Consider the following 25397-nt stretch of genomic DNA (forward strand, 5'->3'; position numbering starts at 1 on the left):
CACAGCACTGTTGTGAGGTCAGGGGCACGAAGCTTTGCAAAAGCCCTAGGGCAGCGTCTGGCACGTGGTAAATGGTGAATGTGTTTGTAGCACATTGAACACAGTGTCCCCCGCAAAATTCGTGTGCACCTGGGACCTCAATGTGACCTCATCTGCAGAGGCAATTAGTTAAGATGAGGTGATACTGGATAAGGGTGGGCCCTACATCTAACGCCTGGTGTCTTAATAAGAGAAAGGGGAGGGAGACTCAGACGCAGAGGGACGCCGAGGGACGAACAGGGAAGACGGCCATGTGAAGCCCAGGACAGGGACGGGAGTCAGCTACATACAAGCCAGGGAACGCCAAGGACTGCTGGGACTCACCAGAAGCTAGGAAGAGGCAAGCAAGGATTCTCTTCTAGAAACTTCAGGAAGACTGTGGGCCCACTGACAGTCTGGTGTCGGGCTTTCAGACTCCAGAACGGGGAGAGAATACATTTCTGTTGTTGTAACCCACCCGGTTGTGATACTTTGTTAACGGCAGCCTTAGGAAACGGTATACTGTTCATTAAACAATTTCAAAGAGAATTTTTAAAAACCTAGGTCTGTTTGTCTCCAAAGCTCAAATTCTTGCCAGTGCTACTGTGGACCCTCTCAGTGAAGCTCTGTTTTCCAGCAGTCAGAGTCGCTGTCCTTACTTCCTCCCTGTTCTTGACATGGAACATTCCATGCTCACAGAAGGCCCCTGTTACGGCTGGGCATGCCCCCTTCAGATAGGGGGTTCAAAAGCAAGAGCCATGTTCATGTGAGAATCCAGGAGACCCCTCCCCCCAGTGGCACCAGTAAATGGTGTGTCATGTCCCTCTATAAGAGCCACCCAATACCTTCATCTCTCACCAGTACCAGGTACAAATATGTCTCTATTCCTAAGTGAGTGTTTCCTTTGCTCCATCACCAACAGCTTGGCTACAGATGGCATTTCCTTTTTGCTTTGGCTGCCAGGAAGCTCAAAGCCATGTTACAAGTTTAATCACACCAACCATCTCAGCTTAGATTTCTGGGACAATTACCTTCCCTCTTGTTCACAAGGTTCCTCAATCTTTCATGGTTTGGTTAGTGGTGGTAGGAGGAAGGCAGTCTGCTGTAAGAGGCATTCAGAGAACTGGGAGCCAGAAGCCCTGACTTCTTTTCCACTAACTTTGCAGAGGACTTTCCCTCTCTGAAGCCCACTTTCCTCATCTATAAACTGAAGATAACAGTCCTTGTTCTGTCTGCCAAGAGGTCAAGTGAGGCAGTGGGTCAGAGTGCTCTGTAAACTGTCCACTGTCCTACCTGGTGATGAACTCCAGCTTTCTGTGTGGGGGGAAACTGAGCTGGTATGAGAGTGAAAACACTAACAATCAATCAGAAGGAATAGAGCCCTCTCTGAAGCTTGCCCACAGCCCCACGACGGCTCCTCTGCTCCTCCCAGCAGGTCTGCATTAGGATTGTCAACACCACTGGCCCCGCGGGAAGGCTGGGGCACATAGGGGTAAAGACAAATACTGGCCTCTTTAGGACAGAACTGTTCATTCAGCCACATGGCCTGGATGTTGATCTCCTTGCCTGTCTCCAGGGATGTTTGCTATCCTGAGATGATTAACCAGAGCAAACAGAGAGAGCAAACTCTTCCAAAGCCCACCTGGACTTTGAGCTGTTTTTTAAAAAATTAACCCTGGACCGCAGGATGCAAGGTCATTAGTGGTCTGGGGATGCTGACCCCTCTTCCCCCTCTGGCCATCAGGGCGGGAGGGTGGAGGCTCTAGGGCCACCTCCAGAACCAGCCCAAGTGGAGGGGGAGGGCCTACCCATCCAGGAGGTACGGCAGGAATGGAGGGTCATTTTCAGATGAACACATGGGGGCTCAGGGAGGGAACAGGACTTGTTCAAGGTCACCCAGCTTACGGCTGAGCTAGGGTGCTTGGTGCTGGGGGTACGATGGAGCACATGAAGGGCCTCCTAGAGCTCACTCCCCATGGGGGGCAGGGTGGGGAGGCGAAGACCGTAAGACAGATGGTCACTGCAGTGATGGGGGAGCAGAGGGAGGGGAGGGGGGTCTAACCTGCTGGGGAGTTCGCCAGACAAAAGTGCAAGGGGGCCTGTGGAGGGAGGACAGGGTGCTCCAGACCGAGGGACAGCACAATTGGAGGCGAAGAGGAGGCAGATGGTGAGACAATGATGCATCTGGAAAGCAAAAACCAACCAGCCAACCAACCAACCATCCAAACCACGGAGCTGGAGCTTGGGCGGGGGGGGCGGGGGGAGGCAAGTAGCAAGAGCGAGGCTGGGGAGGGGGCTGAGGCCCAGCACGTAGGACTGCGATGCCAGCCCAAAGGTCTGCTCATGAATCTGGAATGGGTGGGGAGTGCTGGCGGGTTTTCAGAAGGGAATGGCCCATCAGATCTGTAATCGGGAGAGATCCATGAAGAGGGAGTGGAATTGAGGGCCAGAAAGCAACTCCCTATGAGGTTCTCCAGAGAGGAGGAAGCACCAACAGGGACATCAAGGCCACAGGGTAGGACTCAGACCAGAGGGCGTGGTCAGAGTTCGGGCCTTGGTGGAATGGGATAGCGGGGTCCTTCCTTCCCCACGAGGAGGTATCCAGTCCCAGGCCTTGCCCCAGACACCTGACTCTGTGCAGTTCCCCTGGACTCAGAGTGTGGCCTGCCCACTCATGGTGAAATTGGAGGTGGGCAGCACCCGGACTCCATAAATAGCGTCAGGAGAGGGGACCTTCCACTGCTCAGCTGTTTCTATGCTTTACTTCTTCCCCACCCATCCCAAAGAGCTAGGCCATCTACAACTTTGAGTCCCAGCCCTTGTGATTTGCTGGGTGACCGTGGGGGGCAGGCTTTTCCTTCCCTGAGCCCACCTTTCTTATCCAGACCTGCAAACGAGGCTAAAGTAGCTCACTGGACGTGGCTGATATAAGAACTCAGTGAGGGACATTTGTGAGCGTCCTCCCTGCTCCCCAAGTGTACACACTGGAGGGGCCTGCATCCTCACGGGCACTTAGCACAGCGTGGGGTACCAGGTAAGGGCCCCAGAAATGCAGGAATTACACTGCCGAGAGGTGAGAGTGCCCCATGTCCACTAGAGGGCAGCAGAGAACTTCTAGAAAGACCACCCAGGTTTGCTCTGATGGTTCCACACAGACCAGGAGCCAGAGGCCTAGAGCAAAGGCCCATAGAAGTGGTAGAACCAGCGCTAGAACCCGGCCTTCCTTGCCCCGGGACTGCTTCAAATCCCCTGGGGAGTGTAGAGCATTCAGCCTCTACTTTGCCATACCCCACCTAGCTACAGAGTTGGATGCTCAAATGGGGCCCTTTTAGAAACAGTTTCCTGGAAGGTTCTCCCGGTGAACCAGACTTGGGTGCCACAAAGGCAGATTCAATACCTACCATGTGCCAGGCCCCAGGCCGGGCGCCCCACAAGCACATCTTACTGAATCCTCCCATTAAGGCTCCATCACTTTACTACAACGGTTGCTCTATTTTACAGATAGGGAAACTGAGGCTAAGGGCTCAGGTGAACAGGTGTTAAGGCCACCCAGCTAATGAGTGGTGATTCAAACTCAGATCTGTCTCCCTGACACGTGCATCACTCTGCTTACCTCCCAGACCCTGTCCCCTCCTAAACAGGACCTTGGGCCCTGTTCTTTCAGACACCTGGAGCAGAGGGGTGGGTCATCTCCCTCCACTGGACTCCTCACTGCAGGAGTCAGGCTTACACGTGCCTGCTTCTCCTCTCCCCAGCCAAGAGCATGCTCCGGGCCTGCCACACCAAGACCTGACCCATCCCTTCCTCCCTGGGGCTGAGCAGTATGCCGGGCACTTAGTAGGTGCTCAGTGAACACATACCAACTGACTTCCTTAGAGCTGTGACGGAGAATGTAGGTCAGACCCCAAGGACCACCCAACTACAAGGCAGCTGAGGGAGGCTAGAAGATTGGAATCACTACTCCAAGTCCTTAAATCATGATCAGCGAATGATTGGAAAGCTCAAGGACACAGTCCAAAAGGCAAAGAGCCTTGCTCGGTGGTGGCATTTCCTTGTGTCCCCAGTTTTGAATTAGTCTGTGTGCCATGGCTGGGAGGACTCCCAAGCTTCGTTTAGCAGAGTGATGGTCAGGCGGTTGAACTTGGCTTCCAGACAGACCTGGGTCCCAGTCAGGCTGTGCCCCCTTCCTGCCTATGTGATCCTAAGTGACTTCACCTTTCAGGATCTGAGTTTTTCCCTCCGTTAAATGGGGTTAAGAGGAGCCCATGGGGTGTAGAGGAATGAAATGATGAAGGACAGGTCATGTTCTCGCTCCTTGAAGAGAGCGGAGTGAAGAGTGCCCTTGGATGTTGTCAGTCTAGCTTCCTGACTGTGGGAGAGGAAGGCTTAGCCTGGAGAAGCAGCTCGCAAAGTGAGACACTCTGGAGCTGAGTGCCCTTGAGACCCAGGGGACAGAGCTTGTGGCCCGCTGTCCGGCTCCCTTTGCGCCACTGAAGAAACAGTTTTCCTAAAGGAGTAAATGTCCAAAGACCGGCCTGTGTCCAGGAAAAGGACACAGGCATTTTCCTGCTCTTTGCAGGCTGGTCTTATCTGTCCATTAAAGCAGGACCTCCAGGGACCTGCCCTGACTCTTGGCTGACCAAGCTGATACCACCCAATGTCCTCAGATGGACTAAAATAGCTCTTTGCCAAAACCTCGAGGCAAGCTGGACTTTCTGGAAAGTCCCCCTGGCCCTCCTTCAGTGAAGACAAATGAATGTCTTTCAATTAGCCCCGGCAGAGCAGCGGGGCCTCTTCCCTGGCTCTTGCACGGGGCGACAGTCCTGGATGACCACTCTCTTCCCGCAAGAATCCACGTTCGAAGAGTCACCTCGTAGGAAGGAGCCGGCAGAGTGGCTAGCAACCAGTTCATGAGTCTGAAATGACCAGGGAGCAGATCGTGACAATTCCTCTCCTGCAAGGACAGGAACGCTGCATGCGTGTGCTGAGAGCGTCCGTTATCAATAACAACAGTAATAACGATCAGCATTTATGCAGCACTGACTGGTGCCAGGCTCTGTCCTCAGCAGTTTATATGGAGTTGCTTTTGATCCTCATCTCCTATCCTCTATGAGCGCTTAGTAACTTCTCACAGGATAAACCTATCTTATCCCCACCTTACAGAGGAGGAGCCTGAGGTTCAGAAAGGCTCTCACAGCCGTAAGTCGGACAGACTGAGGCCGGAAGAGGGGCTGCGTCTGGCCAACGTTCCGATACCTAGAGACTACCCAGACCTCTAGCCTGACAGCCAGGAGAGCAGGCCCGGCCTTCAAGAGGGACCTAGTAAGATGTGATGAATGAGAGGCCGGGTGATCACAGCCGTGGGCAGCATGGAGGCTCCTGAGGACGACACTCTGGCCAACTTTCAAAGGTCTTCCTTGCTGGCCGGCCAGGGCGGGGCTCGTGTGGCTCCCACAGGCCATCTGCTGCAGGCAGGCTTCGAGCCCCGAGCCCCGAGCCACCTGCTTACAGCTTCCGCTGGCTGCTACGCCGGGCTTCATAGCAAGACCCACCCCCCAACCTGCACCACACTGCCCCCACCATTAAAATGAAGGAAGGGGGATCTTTGGAAACTCAACAAGGGCACAACAGAAGTCACCTAAGAGAACACAAAATATCCCTCAGAGGGGCTGAAATCAACCTGTTGGGTACAAACCTGAATATGAATTTGGGGCAAATGTGTCACTAGACAAAGGGAAGAAAGACCCCGAGAGAAGGCAGGACACGTCTGGGAGGTGAAAGGAGGCTGGTTGCGGCCAGAGCAGAGATGGGAGTGAGATGTTCTTGGCAGTGGGGGTCTGCACACTGTCTCACGTTACCTGCACCCACTGGGGTCTATCTTGGGGTTGATCGCCCAGAGGAGACCTCAAAAGCCGCACAAGGACTCACAGGTGTGCTCTTCCTAACCTTAAGTCCTACAGTGATGCTTCCAGCCAAACTCCTGTTCCTGCACTGGCTGAGAGGGAGGGTCCCCAAGGATCTGGAGGATTTAGCCAGGGCTCTAGACATCTAGATTCATCTCTAGATTTGCCAGCATTCTTAGAAACTCATGGATGGCCTTCCAAGCTCTGCTGAACATCCTCCTCCCCAGCTAGAGAGTTCAGAGAATCCCTCCCAAATTCTACACACAGTTTTAAAATTTCTGAGAGATCATTTAAGGATCTGGGATTCTGGAAAGTGCCTACAGTGCTTCAGGATTTCCTAGAGCGTCCCTCAATTCTAATGTACCAGAAACCTTCTAAGCTTATAGTTCTGGAGGACGACTACCCTATTTCATGGGGCTGGAGAACCGACCTCAGATTCCAGCATCCCGGGGAAGCCCTATAGCTTTCAGGGCTCCAGAAGTGCCCTCTGGAGTCCTCAAGCGCTCAGTAAGGACCACTGGACTTGAAGAGTCTTGATACATTACTGGGGTCCTCTGGAATTCCTCCAGGGTTTCAGGATTCTGGACAAGGGGCAGTTCTAGAGCAAGGATGCTGACCTGGAGATGGACACATGGCCTAGGAGATGGAGTGCTGGAAACCGGTCTCCTTGAGTCTATCTGTGGGAAAGTAAGTGGGGGTTTTGCCGAGCTGGAACTAGGAAACTGGAAAATCATGGCTGGCTCCAGCGGAAGAAGGAGTCATCCAAACACGAAATGAACCCGCAATAGCCAGGGTCCCCCTGGGTGGTCCCTGTCCACCCTCCCGAGGCAGCTGAGGAAAGCTCTCACGCTCGGTGCCAGGGGCCTTCCCCGCCGGGGGGCTGGAGACCTCCCAGCAAGCAGGGCCCCCATACAGTGACCGAAGAGAGAGAAGGGCTCTGGGGAGGGGAGGAGCCCAGGCTCAAGCCTGCTGAGCCACTGGAGCTCAGGTGGCACCACAATTACTTAGAGTAGAAATGGCACTAACCAGGTTCACCCTCCTCCCCTCCTTCAGGTCTCTGCATGAATGTCACCTGCGCCCCCCTATTTAAAAGTGCACCCACCCTGGCAGATGGACCTCCCTGCTAGATTTTGCTCCATGGCATTTATCACCAAGTTCCCTCTATTCCGCCCTTCTTCTTGTTTTCTGTGTTCGGTGACGCTAAGGGTTCTTAGGCTTTGTTCAATGCTGGCCCAAAGTGGGTTCTCCATAGGGATTTGTGGAACGAATGTTTTTTGAACCCAGATCATCGATTTCCTCAAATGGTCATATTGACTGAAAGTTGCTTTTGGCTAAACTGTCTGCAACAAGCAAAGCCTCGTGCCGTACTCTTTCCATCCACAAGTGGATTTAATCCCGGCAACTGTCCAGTGAGGGGGTATTACGATTGTAGCCATCCTGCAGATGAGAGGACTCAGGTTCGGAGCAGTGAAGTCATTTGCCCAGGATCACTCATGGTTAAGTGAGGAGGCGAGATGTGCCCCTGTGTGGTTCAGTCTGCAGACTTAACCAAGACCACTCTGCGGGGCCCAGTGGCCTGTGGCCTCTGGTCGTCACCCCACGTCCTGGACTCCACCTCCTTCCACCGGCCTTCCACTAAGTCTCCACTGTTGGACAACCCGAATGCCCAGTCACACATCTTGCCTTTCAATACCTGGCCGCTGTGAGCTTCCTGGGCAAAGCCAGCGTGTCCCTTGTCAGTCCTGTTCACGACCCTGGTTTGCGTCAATGCCAGGAGTGTTGAATGAATGCATGAGCGAACAAAGGTAGGAATGAGCCCTGTGGGTCTCAGTTTCCCTAACTATAAATTGGAAGAGTTAGATTAGTCCTGTGACTCCTTCTCTAATGAGGTCCTCCCACTAGCACCTCCAATTTCTCATGTCACATCTGGACTTCCCCCTAATTGTAGACCCATTGCATCCTACTGGGATCCTGATATTCTTCACCTCCTGACCCTCACTTGAACTCCACAGACAAGGAACCTCACCCCCCATCTAATTGGCTGAATACCATAAAGTGATCCAGGGAGGGTTCAAGGGCTGTCCAAGGTCCCAGCAAGCCTGTGGCATCAGAACTCAGACCTCATGACCCCTCCAACACCAGCACGCATGCAGCCCGCACAAAGGTCAGCTGGAACTGGTCTCCCTCATGCTCCCGCGTGGAGACGCTCACCATTTGATTTCCCCACGTCTGCCCTGGTACATGTAGCAGTTGCTCAATTAAAACTTGTATCATATATGAAGGAGATGGCAACCCGGACTATTCCTGATCAGCAGGGGCACGCACCTCTGCCGAGAGTCCTTTCCTCCTCCTCGGGCTCCCCTGAGAGTCCCTCCTCTCTGGGATGTCACCGCGGACAAGTGCCTGACATCCCGAGACAGGACCCGCCACACTCGGAGCTGACACCTCTCTTTATTTGTCTATTTCATCACCTGCTGCCTGGCTTCTCCCAAATCCAGTCTCATCTCTCACAGTCCGGGGCAGCACCCTCCCTCTGCTTCCCCAAACTGCCCACCAGCCCCTACCCGCGGCCCTCAGGAACTCCCCTCTGCCCGGCGCGGCGGCTGCCATCCCCACTGAGCAGATGGGGGCACTGAGCCCGGGAGTGCAGAGCCCAGACCAAGGTCACACAGCGGTCTCCCGGGTTTCTGCTTTGCCCTCAGCAGGGAGGGAGGACTCGGCTGGGGCTCCGTGTAGCCTCCCTGGGCGGTGGCTGGCTCCGGCCGCGACGGAGGGAGCTGCCAATTTGGTCTCTGAGGGCCTCCAGTCTCTGGGCCAGGTTTGGAACTGCAGCCCCACCTGAGGAGCACACGGTGAGACTCGAGGCCTGCGCCCCCTTGGGCCCCTCCCCACCCGGACCTATCAGTGTCCCAACACCCTCTGGGGAAGCCTCGGGTGGTTGCCCTCCCCCTCAACATACACCACGGGCTCCTGCACACATCTGGACATACAGGTGGCCCCGGGAAGAGAATTCCAAGTTTGGGAACTGGAAAGATCTTACAAATCGCCTCTCAACACACCCTGTTTCAGAGATGGGAAGACTAAGGCCTGGAAAGGGTGGGTTCTGGCCCAAGATCACAAAAAAAAAACCCCACGAAGGGTCCCTCCCTCTCTCTCTTCTTTACCTCTCAGCACCGGTGACGTGTTCGGGGGCCCCATGGGCAAGGGGGGTGCAGAGGGTACCACCTCCTCCTCCGTCAGCATCTCTGCCAGGACTCGGGTCTGAGTCCAGTCACTAGGACTCCTGGGCCAGGGTGGGTTGGGTGGTAGGAGGTGAGCCCTCGAGTTCCCAGGCCCGGTCCCCTCCTCCCATGTCCCAGTGCCCCAGGGCTGGCCCACCTCTCTCTCGGACACTTGGCAGAGCCAGGGTTGCATGGGGGTGCCCAGGGTGGGGGCTGGGCAGCGAGGGGCATGCCACTTGGGGCCTTAGGGCCAAACACCTGCAGGAAAGACCAGAGCCCACACTGGGTGACCCTGCCTCTACGTGCCCCATCTTCCTGGTGCCACCGCCATCTCTGCCACGCCTGCCCCCACGGGACGCCAAGAATATCAGGTGCACATAAAGGCGCAGGGTCTTGGTCCCTTTTTCTGTGGGCAGGGGGTAGCCCTTGGAATGTCCTCTCTGGAGACAGGAACTCCCTGAGGGCAGGAACCGTGTCTGGTGTCTGTCGGGATTCCCGGTGCCCAGAAACAGGGCTGGCACAAAGCTGGGAGCTCCGGGCAGAGTTACCGAGCGAGTGAATGAACATGTGAGTGAAGACGTAAATGAGTAATGTGTGAGTGGACGAGGGAATGAGCGAGTGAGGCTCCATGAGTTCCTGAAAGAAGGCAGGATGGGGAGGAGGCCGAGGCAAGCAAACCAGCCTTTCCGAACCCTGGGCGGGAGCCCAAGCCTAGCCCCTCATCGCGTGATCCAGCCTGGGACCCTGCAACTCCGGAGCCTCCCGGGCTGCTGACCCCCTGGATCAAAGTCTCCAGCTCTCCCCCGTTCACTCCCCTCCCCTCCGCCTGTCCTACCTGGGGCAGGTGGTGCTCCCCCTGTGCGCAGGCCCAGTGGGCCAGTGGTGCTCGGCACAGGGGGCAGAGGCGGTGGCAGGAGCAGAGGGGTGGCAGGGCCTGCAAGAGAGCATGTCAGAAGCTTTGCGCCGGTCCTGCTTCTCACCCCACCCGGCTGGGCAGAGACTCACGTGGCATGGGGGAGCCGGCACCATCACACAGAGACACGGGGCTGGGCTGGGGTAGGGCTGGTGATCAGAGCAGGCACAGAGGAGGCGCCTGGGGAGAACAGGGGGGTCTGTGCCTACAGCCTGCAAACCAACACCAGGCTGGCCACCACGTCCCCCCTTTTAACACACACTCAGGGAGCACTTACTCCATGCCAGGTACCGTTCTCAAGGACTGACATATGAGCTCATTCAATCCTAACTTTACAACCACCCTATAAAGTAGGCACTGTATTACCCCCATTTTATAAAAGAGGAAGCCCAGGCAGGCAGAGGTAAAATGACTCCCCCAAGGTCACACAGCTAGTAAGTGGCAGAGCTGAAATTCAAACCCAGGAAGTCTGGGTCCAGATTCTTGCCCATTTCACTGAGCCACCCTTTCCCACCTGCCCTCTGTCCCAAGGCCTGTGTCCGGGCTGGCAGCCGTGCTCACCGCTCCAGCTCCTGCACCTGCACCTGTTGGGCCAGGATGCGCTGCTCATCCCGGGCCCGGTCCCGGCTACTCTGCAGCTGGCTGTTTTCTTTCCTGGGAAGAGCGGGCCCCAGGAAGGTGACGGGAGGCAGAGCTACCAGGAGGGGTATCAGTTAGCCCTCCTCTTTGCGGGGGAGTATGAGACCCAGGAGGCAAGGCAGGACAGCAGGGTAGCATGGACGAGGGAGCGGCACAGCTTGGCAGAGCAGCCCAGAGGGGAGGGGTGGGGCACAGAGTCCCCCTGGCTGAGGCGGGCCCTACCTGAGCCTCTCGTTCTCCAGCATGAACTCCTGTAGCATCCCATAGAGGTTCCGCTGGGCCCAGGCCACCCGCGCCCCACTGAGCCTTGAGGCTGCAGGGAAGGGGAAGACGGCTGGATCCACAGGAGCCCCAGACCCTACCCTCACCCCACCCCTGCCTCCAGGCAGCTCATACCCTTGGGGTCTATTTGCCCCAGTTGGGACCGCAGGCAACGGTTCTCCTCCTGGAGCTGCAGTATCTCAATCTCCAAACGCTGGGGTTGCTTAGGCGACTGCAGAGAAAGAGGCCCAGAGCTGCTGCTTATGGCTGTACAAGTTGTGCACTGCACAAGGGCTTCCGGGGGTGGGTGAGTAGAGCCTCAAATCCAGCCCACGCTTCACTGGCCAGCCCGCATCCCAGTACAAGGCTACATCCGCCTGGAGGAGGCACCTGGTCCTATTGGTATCAAAGCTATATGCCTGGAGGGCCTACTCTAAGCTGGACCCGCTCCAAGTCCGACCTTAAACTCAGGTCTGTTCAAACCTTGGCCCAGATTCTGACCCCAAACGAAACACTACGTCAGACCTGAACTCAACTCAGACTTAATCATGGTACCAGCTGGGACTCTGGCTATCCCCTGAATCATATCCCAAATCAGACCAGATGCCCAGACATGCCCTAACCCTGACCATGACCCTGACCCCACCCTACCCAATCATGACCCCATCACCAGGATTCTGACTCTAATTCCAACTCTGACTCAGTCCCAGACTTCTCATGACACCAACTCAGGCTCCAGCTACTGCCTGATCCCCAGCCATCTCCTCTGCCTGTGTCTCCCTCCATTCACCTTGGGGGCCTGTGGCCGAGTGGTGACGCGCTGGGCTCGGCTTGCATATCGCAGGGTGCTGAGAGTCTCAGGAAGGCACTGGGCTGAAGGGGACACGCAGGCCACCTGGGGAGGACTGCCCCTGAGTGTTCCTCTCCGGGACCCCCTCCCTCAGGAGCCATTCCTCCCTGCCAGCCCCTCTTGGGTACCATGAGGGTGACCCCGCGTCCCCCCAGCGAGTCTGCCAGCAGCTTGGTGAGCTTGCTGTCCCGGAAGGGGATGTGGCTCTGCTTCCTCTGTGGGTCCAGCAACAGGGAGATGCAGTGACCTGGGTGGGGACAACAAGGCTAGCAAGGTTACAGCTCTTGCTCAAGGCCACCCAGCTGGTACATGCAGAGCTGGGATCTCCACCCAGGTCTGTGTGACTCGAAGATCTGTCTTTCAACAAGATCTCGTTACTCGGTCAGACCAGTCTCTGCCACCCGACTGGGGCTCCTGAGGGCAGAGATGGCCCTGTCCAACCCCTGATCCCCAGTGCCGCCAAAGAAGCCGACCACCCCTGAACCTCGCACTCAGCAGGGGCTTAGGAAATGAAAAAGAGTTCCCTGAAAATCTCCCCACGCATACCACAGAGTAAGGGACCTCAAGGCCCAGTGACCTGGGGTGGGGGTGGGAAGAAAGTCACTTCCCTTCTCCTCATGGGACCGCAGTCTTCCCAACTGCACATGGGACAGGCTGAATGTCTGAGGGCTCATCCTCTGCACTCGAGTGTTTCTACCTCTCAAATGAACATGTACCTTTATAAACCCTCAGTGTTCATAGACCCGTAAAGTTCTAAGAGGGGAGGTACCAGTCAATAGCGCGGTGAGACCAGGAGGCAGCGGGTGGCTCCTGGGTCACAGCTCTTGACTCCCCACACTACATCTCCTCTGGTTTCCCCCACTGGGGACAGCTCTGGGCCAGGCTCAGGGGAGGGACACGGGAAGTCCGCCCAGCTGGCCCCACGTCTCACCTAGGGCCAGCAGGCTGCGGTTGATGCTGTTTGCCTCAAGCATCAGCTCCCCACGGGATCCTGTGGCCGCCACCTTCTCACTGCCAGCCAGGTCTACAAAGCACAGCTTCCCCCCCACGGGGGGCTCCCCAGGGGCCCCTGGAGGCATCTGTGGGGCAGGGGGATCAGGGCTCAACGGGGACTCGGGAGGAGCCATCCCCACCAAAGTCACAAAGCCAACGATTTCCACTATTACCTCCGGTGCATGCCCAAGTCGCTTTCCACATCCAGAGGCAGACCCTTGCTGGGTGGCCCTGGGCCAGCTCCTTCCCCACATGGGGACACTCACAGTTTGGCGGCTGATGTAGAGCGTAAGCAGGGCATGGCTTCGGCTGGAGGCCTGGTTCAGGGTGTGAGCTGAGCTCCGTCGGCGGCTAAGACCTAGAGAGGGAAAATGGCAGGAGACGGACCTGGTAGAAGAGCAGGTCGTCACTGATGAAGAAAAAGAAGCGAGGGCATTCTGGGAGAGGGGCCGGCCTGTGCAAAGGCACGGAGGCAGGAAAGGGGAATGAGGGGCTGCCAGGTCTGCCTCTAGCACGGACATGTGTAAGGAAGATGAAGAGTACAGAGCAGAGGAACGTCCGCTGAATTCACGTTTTATGGACATCTCTCCCGTTGCCTTATGGAGAGAGAGAGAGAAACTCAGACAGAAAGCTCAGCTCTGGGCACAACTTTGGGGCCAGAACCCAGATTCCCAGCGTCCCCAATGCCTGCTACAGGGTGGGTGCTCAATAAATATTTGATGAATGAATGAGGCTGGAAGAGAAGGACCGCACAGGCTAGCCTAAGAGGTATGACCTTTACCTTTAAGAAACTGGAAGGGTCTGGGGGTCTGGAGAGGAAGAGGGATGTAGTTTGCTGCATGTAGGGCAACAGACTGGAAGGGGAGAGCCTTGAGGTGCAGAGACCTCCTCAGGGGGCAAAGATGGGGCCTGACCAAGGCAGAGGCCCTGGGCTGGAGAGACCATGACCCTGACTCCACTCTACCCAATCATGAGCCCATCATCAGGATTCCAAGAGTCTGGACAGCAGAATCTGCAAGCCTGGTGTGGGGTGGGGTGAACACCTCTGGGCTGTGTCTGAATTGTTGGTTTTGCGGGCCCTTTTCTCCCACGCAGATCATCATAATCCACAGCTCCAGCCAGGGGCTCGGGGTGCAGTCAGTGAACAGCTGAGGAACGGGCATCCCCATACCCCAAAGCACCCCTGAAGTAGCACGCACCCATTTGCAGAAGTTCCATCAGGGCCCCCAGACTCTCAAACTCCACCACCCGCAGCTGCTCCACATAGAAGCCCCGGGTCTTGCTCCAGCGAACAGGGAGGGGCCGGGGAGATCCCACGCTCAGAAGGTCTCGAACCTGAGAAGGGTGGTAGGTGAGGGAAGGGGCCCCGAGCCCACGTTCCATCCACCCCCAGCCCTTACCGACAACAGTCCCCCAGCCTCTTCTGTCCCTTGACCCGTGCTCCTTGGAGAGAAATGCCTCCTCTTCCTGAGGGCTGTCTATTCATCTCAGTCCCCCACCTGCTCATTGTAGATCTCCAAATAGGAGGCACGGAGGGTAACAGGCGCGCCCAGGTGCTGCACCCGGTCTAACAGCCAGGCGAAGGTCCTCTGCATGATGCCAGCTAGGTTGGGGGGTACGGACACACCCTCGCCCTGGGGGCAGAAACAGCGGAGCCAGAGACTGGATCATGATCATCCGAGCACAAAGCAGCAGTCATAACTACCCTCTGTAGAGGACTGCCCCAGTATGCGCCAGGAACTGGGCCAAGTTCCCGTAGAACATCGCCGGCAATCCTCAGTCAGAACGGTCACTTCCGTTTACAGATGAAAAAACTGAGAGCTACTAAGTAAAGCGGATAAAAGTGGCTCCATATTGGGCAGGCACCTTCACCTCTCCGGTCCTCAGTTTCCCTGTCCGCAAATAAACGGGGCTGGGCGGCACGCAGGCCCTTCCCCCTGGAAGGGCGCGCCACCTGCGGCTCCCCAGGGCTTCGAGTCTCCCGTTCCCTCCCCGCTCCACCTGCGCTCGGCCCACCTGCGGAGGAGGCCCGGTCAGGGTGTAGGTCTTCCCGGAGCCGGTCTGGCCGAAGGTGAAGACAGTGCAGGAGAAGCTGCGGGCGGCAGGGGCGCGGCTGGACGCAGGCGGCGGCCGGCTGGGGGGCGGGGGCAGGCTGAGGGCCGGGGCGCTGTCCCCGGGCGCGGGCCGTCAGCGGGGCCTCACTCACCCGCGCAGCGCCAGCTCGCCCAGGCGCCGCACGCCGCACGCCCGGAACACGTCCTCCTGCGTGCGGGCCGCGTCCAGCACGGCGCCGAAGCGGAACGCCACGTCCGGGCCGCCGCCCGGGGGGCTCACCTGGGGGAGGGGGCGGCAGGGGGCGGGGCACGCTGGGGGCGGGGCCTGGGAGGGCGGGGCTCACGGGGTTGTCGGGGGAGGCTGGGGCCTGGGACAAAGTTGCCCCGGGGAAGGGGTGGAGAGGCCTTCAGGTAGGTTTGGGGGGGAGTGTGGGAGGGGGCGAGGGGTTCCTCACTTGCAGAGTCCGGGTTCCCGAGCAGTGCAGCGCGCTCTGTTCCCCTCGACGCAACTCGGCGGCGCTCATGGGACGCACCCTGGGGTCCGTTGGGAAGGCGGATGGTCCATCCCGTTGTCGCCATCGGTCCTGTCCTCGCTCGCCTCCCCCACCCCCCAACCAACCTATACCTACCTGAGCACCACCTGGATGGGCGTTTCTGGCCCCTCCGGCCCCTGCTCCAGGCTCCGCGCGAGGTCCCTGTGGCAGCAACGGGAGTTACCAACCCTGAGCCCAGAGGCTCCTCGAACCTCCCAGAATCTGTGCTTACCCGTCGGGAGACCCGCGTTCCTCCATGTCCTGCTTTGCACACGGAGTCAGCTCCGCCCGAGTCTGGTTCCTTTCTCTCTCCACTACCCTCCCTTTTCCACCACACTGGGACTGGCTATACACACCTTACACCCCCCACCCCCTTTCCCCCTTCTCAGGCAGCCATCCATCCGGAAAGGCTCCAGCCTCCCCAGCGCTAGCTAGTTAAAGATTTACCCACCCCCACCTCTGGTGGAAAAAGTCTCCAGCAAAGGGACCCCTAGCTAGGGGGTTCTGGAGTCTGAGGATCCCTTGCTCTTGTCCATTCCTGTCAGGAGGGACCACCCAGACCAGACTCCTCTGTACACAGATGGGATAGGGAGGCAGGGGTGGGAAGGGCTCAACCAGGGCCATACAGCAAGGCTGGGCAGAGCATGGACCAGGCCCTTCCTACTCTCCACCTACACCTCCTCCAGCTTTGTAATCTTCCTCCCTCGCTTCCCCACCCTGGCAGCTCCAGCTACTTGGTACCCCAGGGCCCAGGAAGGGGTGTGGGGCGCCTAAAGGAGTGAGAGGGGCCCAGGTTTTAGCTCTCAGAGGACCTGGCTGGATTGAGTTCCTGAGCCCAGCTGACAAAAGGCCCAGGAAGACTCTGGTTAAACGCTGGGCCACCTGCCTCTCCAAAGCCAAGGCTGATCTAAGGCCAGGGCAGTTGTTTAACCCTCTCCTGGTCTGGCTGTCAGGAGCAGCAGAGCTATCTGCACTGGTGCTGGGGTGGGGCAATCACCCATTCGGGGACAGTCTCCATGCTGGGCACCAGGGCAAAGGAATCCGGTAGTCTTAGTTTGGGACACAAGTAAGAACAGTCTAGTGTGCAGGGATTTGGGCAGAGGGTAGTTCAGAGCCCTGTAGGAGCAGGGAGGTGAGGATGGTAGGTGAGGGTGTTCTTGGCAGACGGAACACCTTGCAGGAAGGCTGGGTGGGGTGGGGAAATGTGTGAGACATGTAGAGGTGGTTTGAGACTGGACCAAGCTCATGGTGGGCACGTGAAGGAGTCTGTCTGGACTCCCTCTTCAGGGAACCCGGAAGCCATTGAAGGGTTACAAACAGGGAAGTGACACTATCAGATAGGTATTGCTATTATTATTGCCATGCTGGCTGTCTCTGTATATTCTCTGAATATTTCCGTAAACTCCTCCTCCCTGACACACATTAGGATGAAAGCCTTAATGATCACCCCGCCCCCCCTTCAATGCAACGTGCTCTCTACCACCACAAATAATAGCCAACTATCGGAGCCACCCAACTAGGGACCGGTTTAACTTGGGTGGATGTGAGCTCCCCATGCACTGGAGGAGTACAAGCAAGAGCCGGTTAACCTTTTGGTCATAGGGCCTTCTAGCTGGATCTATCGGGAGAGTTAGGTAGAGCAAAGAGCCACTGCCCCCAGCCCTGCCACTTGGGCAAGTCATTCTCCCTTTCTTAACCTGTTTCCTTCCTATGAAAAGAGATGAATGATGTCACCTAGTTGTCCTGAGCTTTCGATGAGACCGTGTAATTGAAAGGGATTCATAAATTGTAAAGAATTATCTAAGAGCAAAAATAAAAGTCCCTAGATGATCTCCAAGATTTCTTTCAACTGGGAAGGTCCTTAATCTGTTACTTTTTTTTTTTTTTTTAAATCCTTGAGGTGGAGAGGACAAGAATTACTATTCCTGTTTTGCAGATGAAAAAAAAAATGGAAGAAAAGAGAGGCAGACAGGAGAGGTTGTCTAAAGGGAAAGCAGCCGTGAGTGGCAGAACTGAATAAAACCTGGAGCTATGAACAGCTGATGGTCTGGGTGCTGTCTGTGATGGCAGCCTGCCTCTTTCAGTTGTAGACCCAGCAAGAGAGCAGGTTGCTCCTTTAAATGTCCCTAAAAGAGTTAAGGACTCATGCGCATCTTTGTGTGCTTTGGTTTAACCAGATTGCTGTCCCTCTTCAAACTGGACCGAGATGAGCCACATGGAAGGGATTTTTTTTTTTAAGGATTTTATTTATTTATTTGACAGAGAGAGACACAGCGAGAGAGGGAACAGAAGCAGGGGGAGTGGGAGAGGGAGAAGCAGGCTTCCCGCCGAGCAGGGAGCCCGATGCGGGGCTCGATCCCAGGACCCCGGGATCACGACCCGAGCCGAAGGCAGACGTTCAACCATCTGAGCCACCCAGGTGCCCCCATATGGAAGGGATTTTGAGAAAAATGCCAAGACAAGGGATATGTGCGTGATGGGGTGTGATGGGCTGTTTGGCGTGACTTTGACAACCTGGGTCAGAACGTGTACTTGGCTGGATGTCTGCAAGCGAGAGCAAAGTTCTGGTTCTTTTCTCTAACAGCGAGTAAGAACATCTGCTCCTCTTTTTTTTTTTTTTTTTAAAGATTTTATTTATTTGACAGAGAGAGACACAGCGAGAGAGGGAACACAAGCAGGGGGAGTGGGAGAGGGAGAAGCAGGCTTCCCGCTGAGCAGGGAGCCCGATGCGGGGCTCGATCCCAGGACCCTGGGACCATGACCTGAGCCGAAGGCAGACGCTTAACGACTGAGCCACCCAGGTGCCCCAACACCTGCTCCTCTTAAATTGTGAATTCTTTCAGCAGAGGTTTTCATTAAGCCTCCTCTATGTGCCAGGCTTCCAGTCGCGTGAGAGCTACACGAGTGAACCAAACAGACAATGCTAAGTGTGTTGTGGGGATGTGGAGCATCTGGAACCCCCACACATGGCAGGTGGGAGTGTAAGGACAACCGTGTTCTGAAAACTATTTGGCTTTATCTAGTAAAGCTAAACGTGTGCCTGTCCCATGATCCAGAAGTCCCCCTTCCTAGGAGTGTGCCTGAGAGAGCTGAATGTATGCTTCAAGGACAGGGACAAGGAAATCCAGCCATATGAGCCACCACTTCTATCCCCACTACCACTGTCCCTACTTCCATCCTTGTCCTCATTACCAGCACTGTAATCCCATCACCACCATCACCCCAATTCTACCATCACCACCAGTAGCTACAGAAATAGCAGTCCCTGCCCCCCTCCCCCGCCACCGTACTGCCATCGTCATGACTATGACCATCGCGATAGTGATAGGAGTCAACACCATCTCTATTCATTTGAGAAAGTTAAAGGACACAACCCCTGGGCCCCCGTCCACAGCTGGGGCTGAATCCCTCTGTGTCCTCCTCCCTTCCTCCCCCTGTCCTGGGCCTGTCCTCTATTCCCCAACTGCACCAGTGCCCCGGCAGGAGTGGGACTCCGGTGGTCCAGGGAGGGGCAGAGGGAAGAAAGTCAGCGGAGGAAACTCAGAGTATTTGAGAAGCTGGCGGACCCCGCAGGGGTGCATCTCCAGACCTCACTAGGGGGCAGCAGAGCACTGTGCCACCATGGCCCGAGGGCTTGTCACAAAGGAGTTTTGTCAAGCGAGGCCAGGCTTTTTGCATACGTTTTCCCCTAGCCTGTGTCCTGTGAAGGGGCTAGCCAGCCTGGTGCTACGGAGAGGGGTAAGCAGACCCTCAAGAAGCGCTTCCCGGGGGAGTGAATAAAAGCCATGTTGAACCATCAGGGACTCTCCTCCATACACCCCTGCTCCCACTTCAGCCTTAGACATCCCCCTTGAGAAAGCCCTACCCTGACTCCCTAGGGCCTCAGAATGAAGTCTGAGCCACCTAGGCTGGGACTTAAGGCCATTCAGGCTCTATCTCCTATTGACCCCTTTGGCTGTCCCTCTCCTCTACCCCCCACCCTCCACCCCTGAGTCCTGCACCTCCCGCCCAAAGCTTCCCTAGGCTTCCCTTTGACTCCTCTAAGCCTTTGCCCCTGCCATTCCCTCTGCCAGGAATGCTCACTTCTACCTGGTGGGCTTGTCCCGCAAGCTGTATTGTAGAAAGCCTTCCCCGGGCCCCTACCCCCCAGGTCAGCCTGGAGTCACCCTGTCCCCACAGCCTCCTGGACTTCCCTCTGTTACAGAACTGATCACATTGGATTGTGCCTCCTGTCTTTTGGGGGGCAGGGACTATGTCGGCTTCATCCCTGTGATCTCTGAGCCAGCACAGGGCCCTGCACACAGCAGGGGCTCAGCAAATGTTGGTGGAAGGAAGGGAAGGAGCCGGGAAGGAGGAAGGGAGCCTGGTGGGCAGGCTGCTGGGTGCATCCTTGCATCCCTCCCTAACCTCCGTCTCTCCCTTCCTCACAAGGCTAACCACAAACACTCAACCTTATGATGTAATGATTCATTTAGGGCTCATTTATCATGGAGATCATCAGCTCCTGCCACAAAGCTGCTCTCAGATGTGCCCAGAAGCTGGGTGACATTCTTTCAGCTCCAGCCAAGCTGGCCTCTCGGACCCAACCATCTGCTACAAATTTAGAATTCCCAGAGGGTGGGGGACAGGCTCCGCTGGGCCCCTGGAAACCCAAATGTCAACGCCCTCTGCTCTGTCCAACACATTTTTCACGGAGTGCTCGTCCCCATTTGTCAGGTGCAGAGACTGAGGCCCTGGTGGGAAGAGGCTGAGCCCAGTCTGGGGCTCACACCCTGCAGGACGGCCTCACACAGGATGGAGGTGGGACAGAGATGAGAAGAAGATGGTGAGGAAGAAAGTTCTCCTTTTATCACATGACACTCATCTTTCATTGTCCCTCTTGTAACCCCCACCCCCCAGTGGAGGAAAAGCCAGATGGGTCCAAGGCTTGTTGTGAAATTTTCCAAACAGAGCTTGATGTAATCTTTAATTAAAACGTGAATGTGGGCTATGGGACTCATTGCACAAAATTGTCCAAAGCAGGAACCTTAAGGGATTATTGCATTGACTTCTATCTGGTCCCCTGCCCCATCTGCAGATGGGAAAACCGAAGGGGGGCCGGTACAGGCGTGGTGAGGAACAGTGATTTTAGATCGAGGTACAGAGTGTCATAGAAACACTCCTGTCACCCCCAGGCCACCACTCTCTCCCCTTAAATACGTGCCTCTGCTCCTCCGAAACCTCGCATGGCTTCTCTCGCTGCGTATGGTGGGTATTGGCAGCCGTGCCCAGCTTCCCACTAGACAAGGAGTTTGGTGAGGGTAGGGGGCCCATCCCAACGCCCAGCACAAGGCCTGGCACAGACACATACCCGCTGTCTGTCTGTCTGATGAAGACATGAGGGTCCAGCAAGAGGAAATGAAGCATCCTGAAGCCAGGCTTTGTCTTTTGGTGAAGATGAGCCTCTAGGAATAGTTGTGAAATCCAAGGACCCAGGGTTGCCTAAATTCCTTGCTGTTTCCAGGATCTCAGCTCTTCTCCCTAAAAATGTAAACAGTTTGCCCTGAGTCAGCTTCAGTGAGGAATGACTTACCTATGAGCTGGATGTTTTCATCTAAAAAGAGTAATGTTGCTACGTAAGAGTGTGAAAGGGTGTTAAGTACCATCTGTTGCACAGTGATGCCTCGTTGTGTCTGGAACCTTCTGGGTCAGAGGATTGGGAGTTAATATTTATTGAACACTGGGCACTTTTTCTACTTCATTTTGTAATTGAAATTTAAAGCAACCCTCTAGGACTGGGACTGGGAGTGTCCTCATTTTACAGGTGATAAAACTGAGGCTTGGGGATGTTCAATAACGTGCCAAGGTCACACATCCACTAAGTGGTGTAGTGCGGATCCATCTGTCTCCAGAGCCTGTGTTCTGTCCTCTGCTCTCTGCAGCTTCCTTCTGTAAGCTGTTCTGCAAAGCTGAACTTGGATAACTGAAGTTGATCTTTTAAGAACATAACTTGCCTTAGTCCAGCCATCTCTGCAGAAACATGCTCCCATATTGGCTTTCCCACTGCCCTGCCTTCTTCCCTGGGGAATGTCCCGTGCTACTCTAAGGCAGTGGAGCTCCACCCCTGGAGTCAGAATCCCCAAACCCCAGAGATTCTAATTAATTGGTTTGCAAGTGGGGCCTGAACATCAGTGGTTTCAGAGCACCCCAGATTATTCTAATGCACAGCAGGGTCAACAGCTTTGCTTTCGATTTTTCGTAATGACCAAAGTCATTCCATCTAGCGTGTGTGTTGGGCCCTATATACTGAGAGTGATTTCTCGGGTTGTGATGGGCATTTAGAGACCTTGTGTTAGCTTTTTCTAGTATACCCTTTCTCCTGGGACCAAACTTCCTGATGAGCTGTGTCACTGCCATCCTCAGATTCCCTCTTTTTCATTTCTAGCTTGGAATCCATTGAGAATTTCTAGGCCAAACAGAGCAGAACTGTCCACAGGCCCTGCCTGCAAGGCCTATGGGGATCCATTAAGAGTTTTCCAGACTTTTCCTCCCTCCTAGGTTTCTTCCATACAGGTGGCAGGGAGCTATCCAATGTGTGAGCAGCTGCATATTCAATTTGAATGTTAATTAAGCATGCCCAAAGCACCTACTATGTGCTGGATCACAAACGAGGTGCTAACAATCCACTGTGTCATTTGGTTATGAACACAGTGGCTGTGTCCTCTCTCAGGAAGCCCTCCTGGATCGGAAGGACTCCTCTGAGGACCTACAGCCTCCCAGGCCTACCAACCCCATGACCTTTACCCATTTGGCTAAGGTGGAGTTGGGGTGTCAACATCTGTCTGCCTCAGAGAACTTTAAGCTCTCTGAGGGCAGGGACTGATCAGTGAATCTGAGTAGGTGCTCAGGGCATGCCTGTTAAACGGAACACTCACGGCAGCTGGGACCAAATGGCATGGGAACACAGGCAAGGAAAGTGAATCCTGACCAGAAAACAAGGGCTGGGGAATCTGGGAAGGCTTCTTGGAGGAGGTGGTGTTGGGACAGGCTTTAAAAGATGGGTAGAAATTGGGGCAGAAAGAAGGGAGAAGCAGAGCATGTCAGGCCACAGGAATGGCCTGAGCAAAGGCCCAGGGGTGGAGCAAGTTGAAGAGCAAACTCTTGCTTACCAGAATCGATGGGATTATCCTCCAAACTGCCAGAAGATAGAAGCTTCCGTGGAAGTCTGGGCAACAGTCCTGGCTAAGAACTTATCTTTACTCACTCTTCTGGATGAGCAGAGCCTGGGGATGCCCTGTTGCCCCCTTCTTGGGATACTTCAGGCTCTTCCTAGGAAGCCCCACCCACTGTATCAGCAGAGAGGACACTGAGTTCCCAAGGCCTGGGTGGGTGCCAGGCCCCACTGCTGACTCGCCCCTCTGGCAGCCGAGAAGCTAGGCCACGGAGCTGGGGCTTCCACATAAGCCAAGCCCTCAAAGCTGGTCCCACTGGAGCAACAGAAACACGTTCCCAGGTGTACAGCATCATCCCTGTTCTGTTACCCAGGGAGAACAGTACCCCTCCTGCCACCACACTCACAGCCCCAGAGCCTCAGTGTCCCCGTGTGCCAATGAGGAGGATGGGGGACCCGAGGCACCCAAGACCCTGCTTGCTCCGGGGCTCTGGGATAGCTGGGAGCAAACACTGTCCCTGCCTCCCTGGAGGGAGCTGGGGGTGGGGCATGCAGCCCCCGCAACCCCAAGACTGCCCCAGAGACAGAGTCACGTTGTCACCGAGGCCGGAAGGATTTGATTCATACCAGTTTCTAAGGCTTTGCACCCCTTCCTTTCTTCTTTCCAGCTCCATATTTGCGGACCCCTCTCCATGAACGGGACCCGTCCCTGCTTCCCAGCATTTAAAGGGGCCGGGTTCTCCTGGCTTTACTACCTCGCCCCTGGCGCCTGTGCCCACTTGGGCAATACTAGTACTACTGTCCTACTAGTAGGTCTACTACTAGTCCTTCCACTACTATTGCTATCACCGTTTACTAGTATAACTAGTACTTCTACCAGTAGCCTTCTACTGCGATTCCTCCTAGTGCTTCTCCTTCCGCCATCACTACTACGGCTACTACTAGTATTTATCCTATTACTATTACACTACCACTCGGCCAACGACAATGAATGAGTATTTACCGGCTCACCCTTCTAATAGCAGCAGACGTTACGAGTTACAGCGGGCCAAGGACTGAGCTCTCTCCTCCCGCTGATGTAGTTTAATCATCGCAGTAGACTTCTGTGGTAGTCATATTCTCCCTGTTTTATGGATGGAGAAACTGAGGCTTGCAAAGGCTAAGTAACTTGGGACAGTAAGAGACTGAAGCAGGTTTTTGACCAGCAACCTGACCGTGGGGCCCATGTCTGAGACCCAGAATCCTTCTCCCACTCCATCCTTTGTCGGGTTTTCTGAGTACATCCTTGGCTTATCTTGAGTCCTCAGGAAAAGATTCCCTGAAGTCGAAGAAGGAAAGAAGACCTAACCCGTGCAAGATGTCTCGAGTGCCATGAGCAATGTACACAGTAGGTGCTCAATACATATGTTGTTTGAATCAGTTAGATCCTAACAACCTTTTGAGGTAGGGACAAGGACCCAGATTACAACTGGGGAAACTGAGGCTCTCAGAAGTGCTGTGGTCTATCCAGAGGTAGAGCAGGGACCAGCCACCAGAACTGTCTTTTCATGACCTTGAATACAACATGAACTGCCCTCCCCCAAACACGAACTCTTCCATGTGCATTGTACTTTACACTTTACAATTTACAGTTACGGTTTATTTAATTCCCTCAACAACCCTTGGAGAGGGGGATCAACTCCATTTTATTTTATTTTGTTAAAGATTTTATTTATTTGAGAGAGAGAGTGCGAGCAGAGGGAGGGACAGAGGGAGAGGCGGAGAGAGAATCTTAAGCAGGCTCCCCCCTGAGCAAAGAGCCCGACGCGGGGCTCGATCTCATGACCCTGACTGAGATCATGACTTGAGCCGAAATCAATAGTCAGATGCTTAACCGACTGGACCACCCAGGGACCCCAACTCCATTTTATAGATAAAAAAAACTGAGGCTCAAATTGCTATTTATATATAATTTTGAAGGGCTCCTGGCAAGTCAGTGGCAAATCTAGTATTTGAACCAATTTGTCATCCCCCTCCCCAGCCACAGACTGAGAGAAGGGGCCTCCCAGCTGGAGGAATCCAAAAGACCTCTCTGGGACAGCCCTCCTGCCCCACTCTGCCCAGCCACCTCGGCCCCTGTGGTGGGCGAGCCCACAGCCCCCAGGGGCGGAGAGCACTGGTTATTTCCAGCCTGGTACTTAAGGGCTGGCCCAGGAGTGGGCTGTGGGCTGGCCAGAGGACTCTGTGCTCCCAGCCTTTGGCTGCTGAGAGCTAGGCAGGGGGTCAGAGATCTGTCCAAGCCACCTAGGCTAGCCAAAGCCAGGAGAGTGTCCCAGGAGAGGGCAGGCCACCCCCTCCCAAAAAAGGTATGATGTGGGTAGCCAGGATGTACACAGGCAGCTCATTCAACCCCCTCCAGCTCAGCTGACCCTGTCCTCTGCCATGGCCCAGGCTGAGGCACTACTCCTGCTGCTCCCGAGAGAAAGAGTAGGCCGCTGTCTCGATAGGGGCCTGATGCAGCCACAGGGGGCTGAAAATCAGGTAAGAGCAAACAAGTTATGCTCCGAGCACCTACTTTGTGCCATCCTCCCACCCAGCAAGTCTGCAAGGGGGAAATTACCACCCCCACGGGCTCCTCTCCCTCTCGTATGAGGAATGCTATTGCCACGCTGACCTCCTTTCCAAGCATCGAATATTTTCTGCCTCAGGATCTTTGCACATGCCGTTCCCACTGCTGGGAGTGCCCTTCCTTCAGCTCCTGACATGGCTGGCTCCTCTGTCTTCAGGTTTCAATTTAAAAAGTCACCTTTCAGTGATGTCTTTCCTGACTCCCCTGACTCATAGGTTTTCCCCCACCCCTGTACATACACCTTGTCTCTGTCA

General features: G+C 55.4%; 1 protein-coding gene across 1 annotated transcript; it reads right to left on the minus strand.

Annotated features, from left to right (window-relative positions):
• Positions 1-8606: 8606 nt before the first annotated feature.
• On the minus strand, positions 8607-15643 carry KIF12 (kinesin family member 12). The gene is made up of 19 exons (XM_021691509.2): positions 15618-15643; positions 15482-15547; positions 15308-15386; positions 15005-15132; positions 14815-14890; positions 14298-14432; positions 13998-14133; positions 13065-13156; positions 12737-12917; positions 11934-12052; positions 11746-11850; positions 11091-11187; positions 10917-11007; positions 10617-10709; positions 10148-10235; positions 9978-10076; positions 9300-9400; positions 9086-9204; positions 8607-8759 (listed from the first exon to the last, which is right to left on the minus strand). The coding sequence occupies exons 1-19, from the start codon at positions 15641-15643 to the stop codon at positions 8620-8622; spliced, it is 1971 nt and encodes a 656-aa protein (XP_021547184.1). The 3' UTR covers positions 8607-8619.
• Between the last annotated feature and the right edge of the window lie 9754 nt (positions 15644-25397).

This window comes from Neomonachus schauinslandi, chromosome 13 (genome assembly GCF_002201575.2).
Source record: "Neomonachus schauinslandi chromosome 13, ASM220157v2, whole genome shotgun sequence".
In the NCBI taxonomy this organism is placed as follows: Eukaryota; Metazoa; Chordata; class Mammalia; order Carnivora; family Phocidae; genus Neomonachus; species Neomonachus schauinslandi.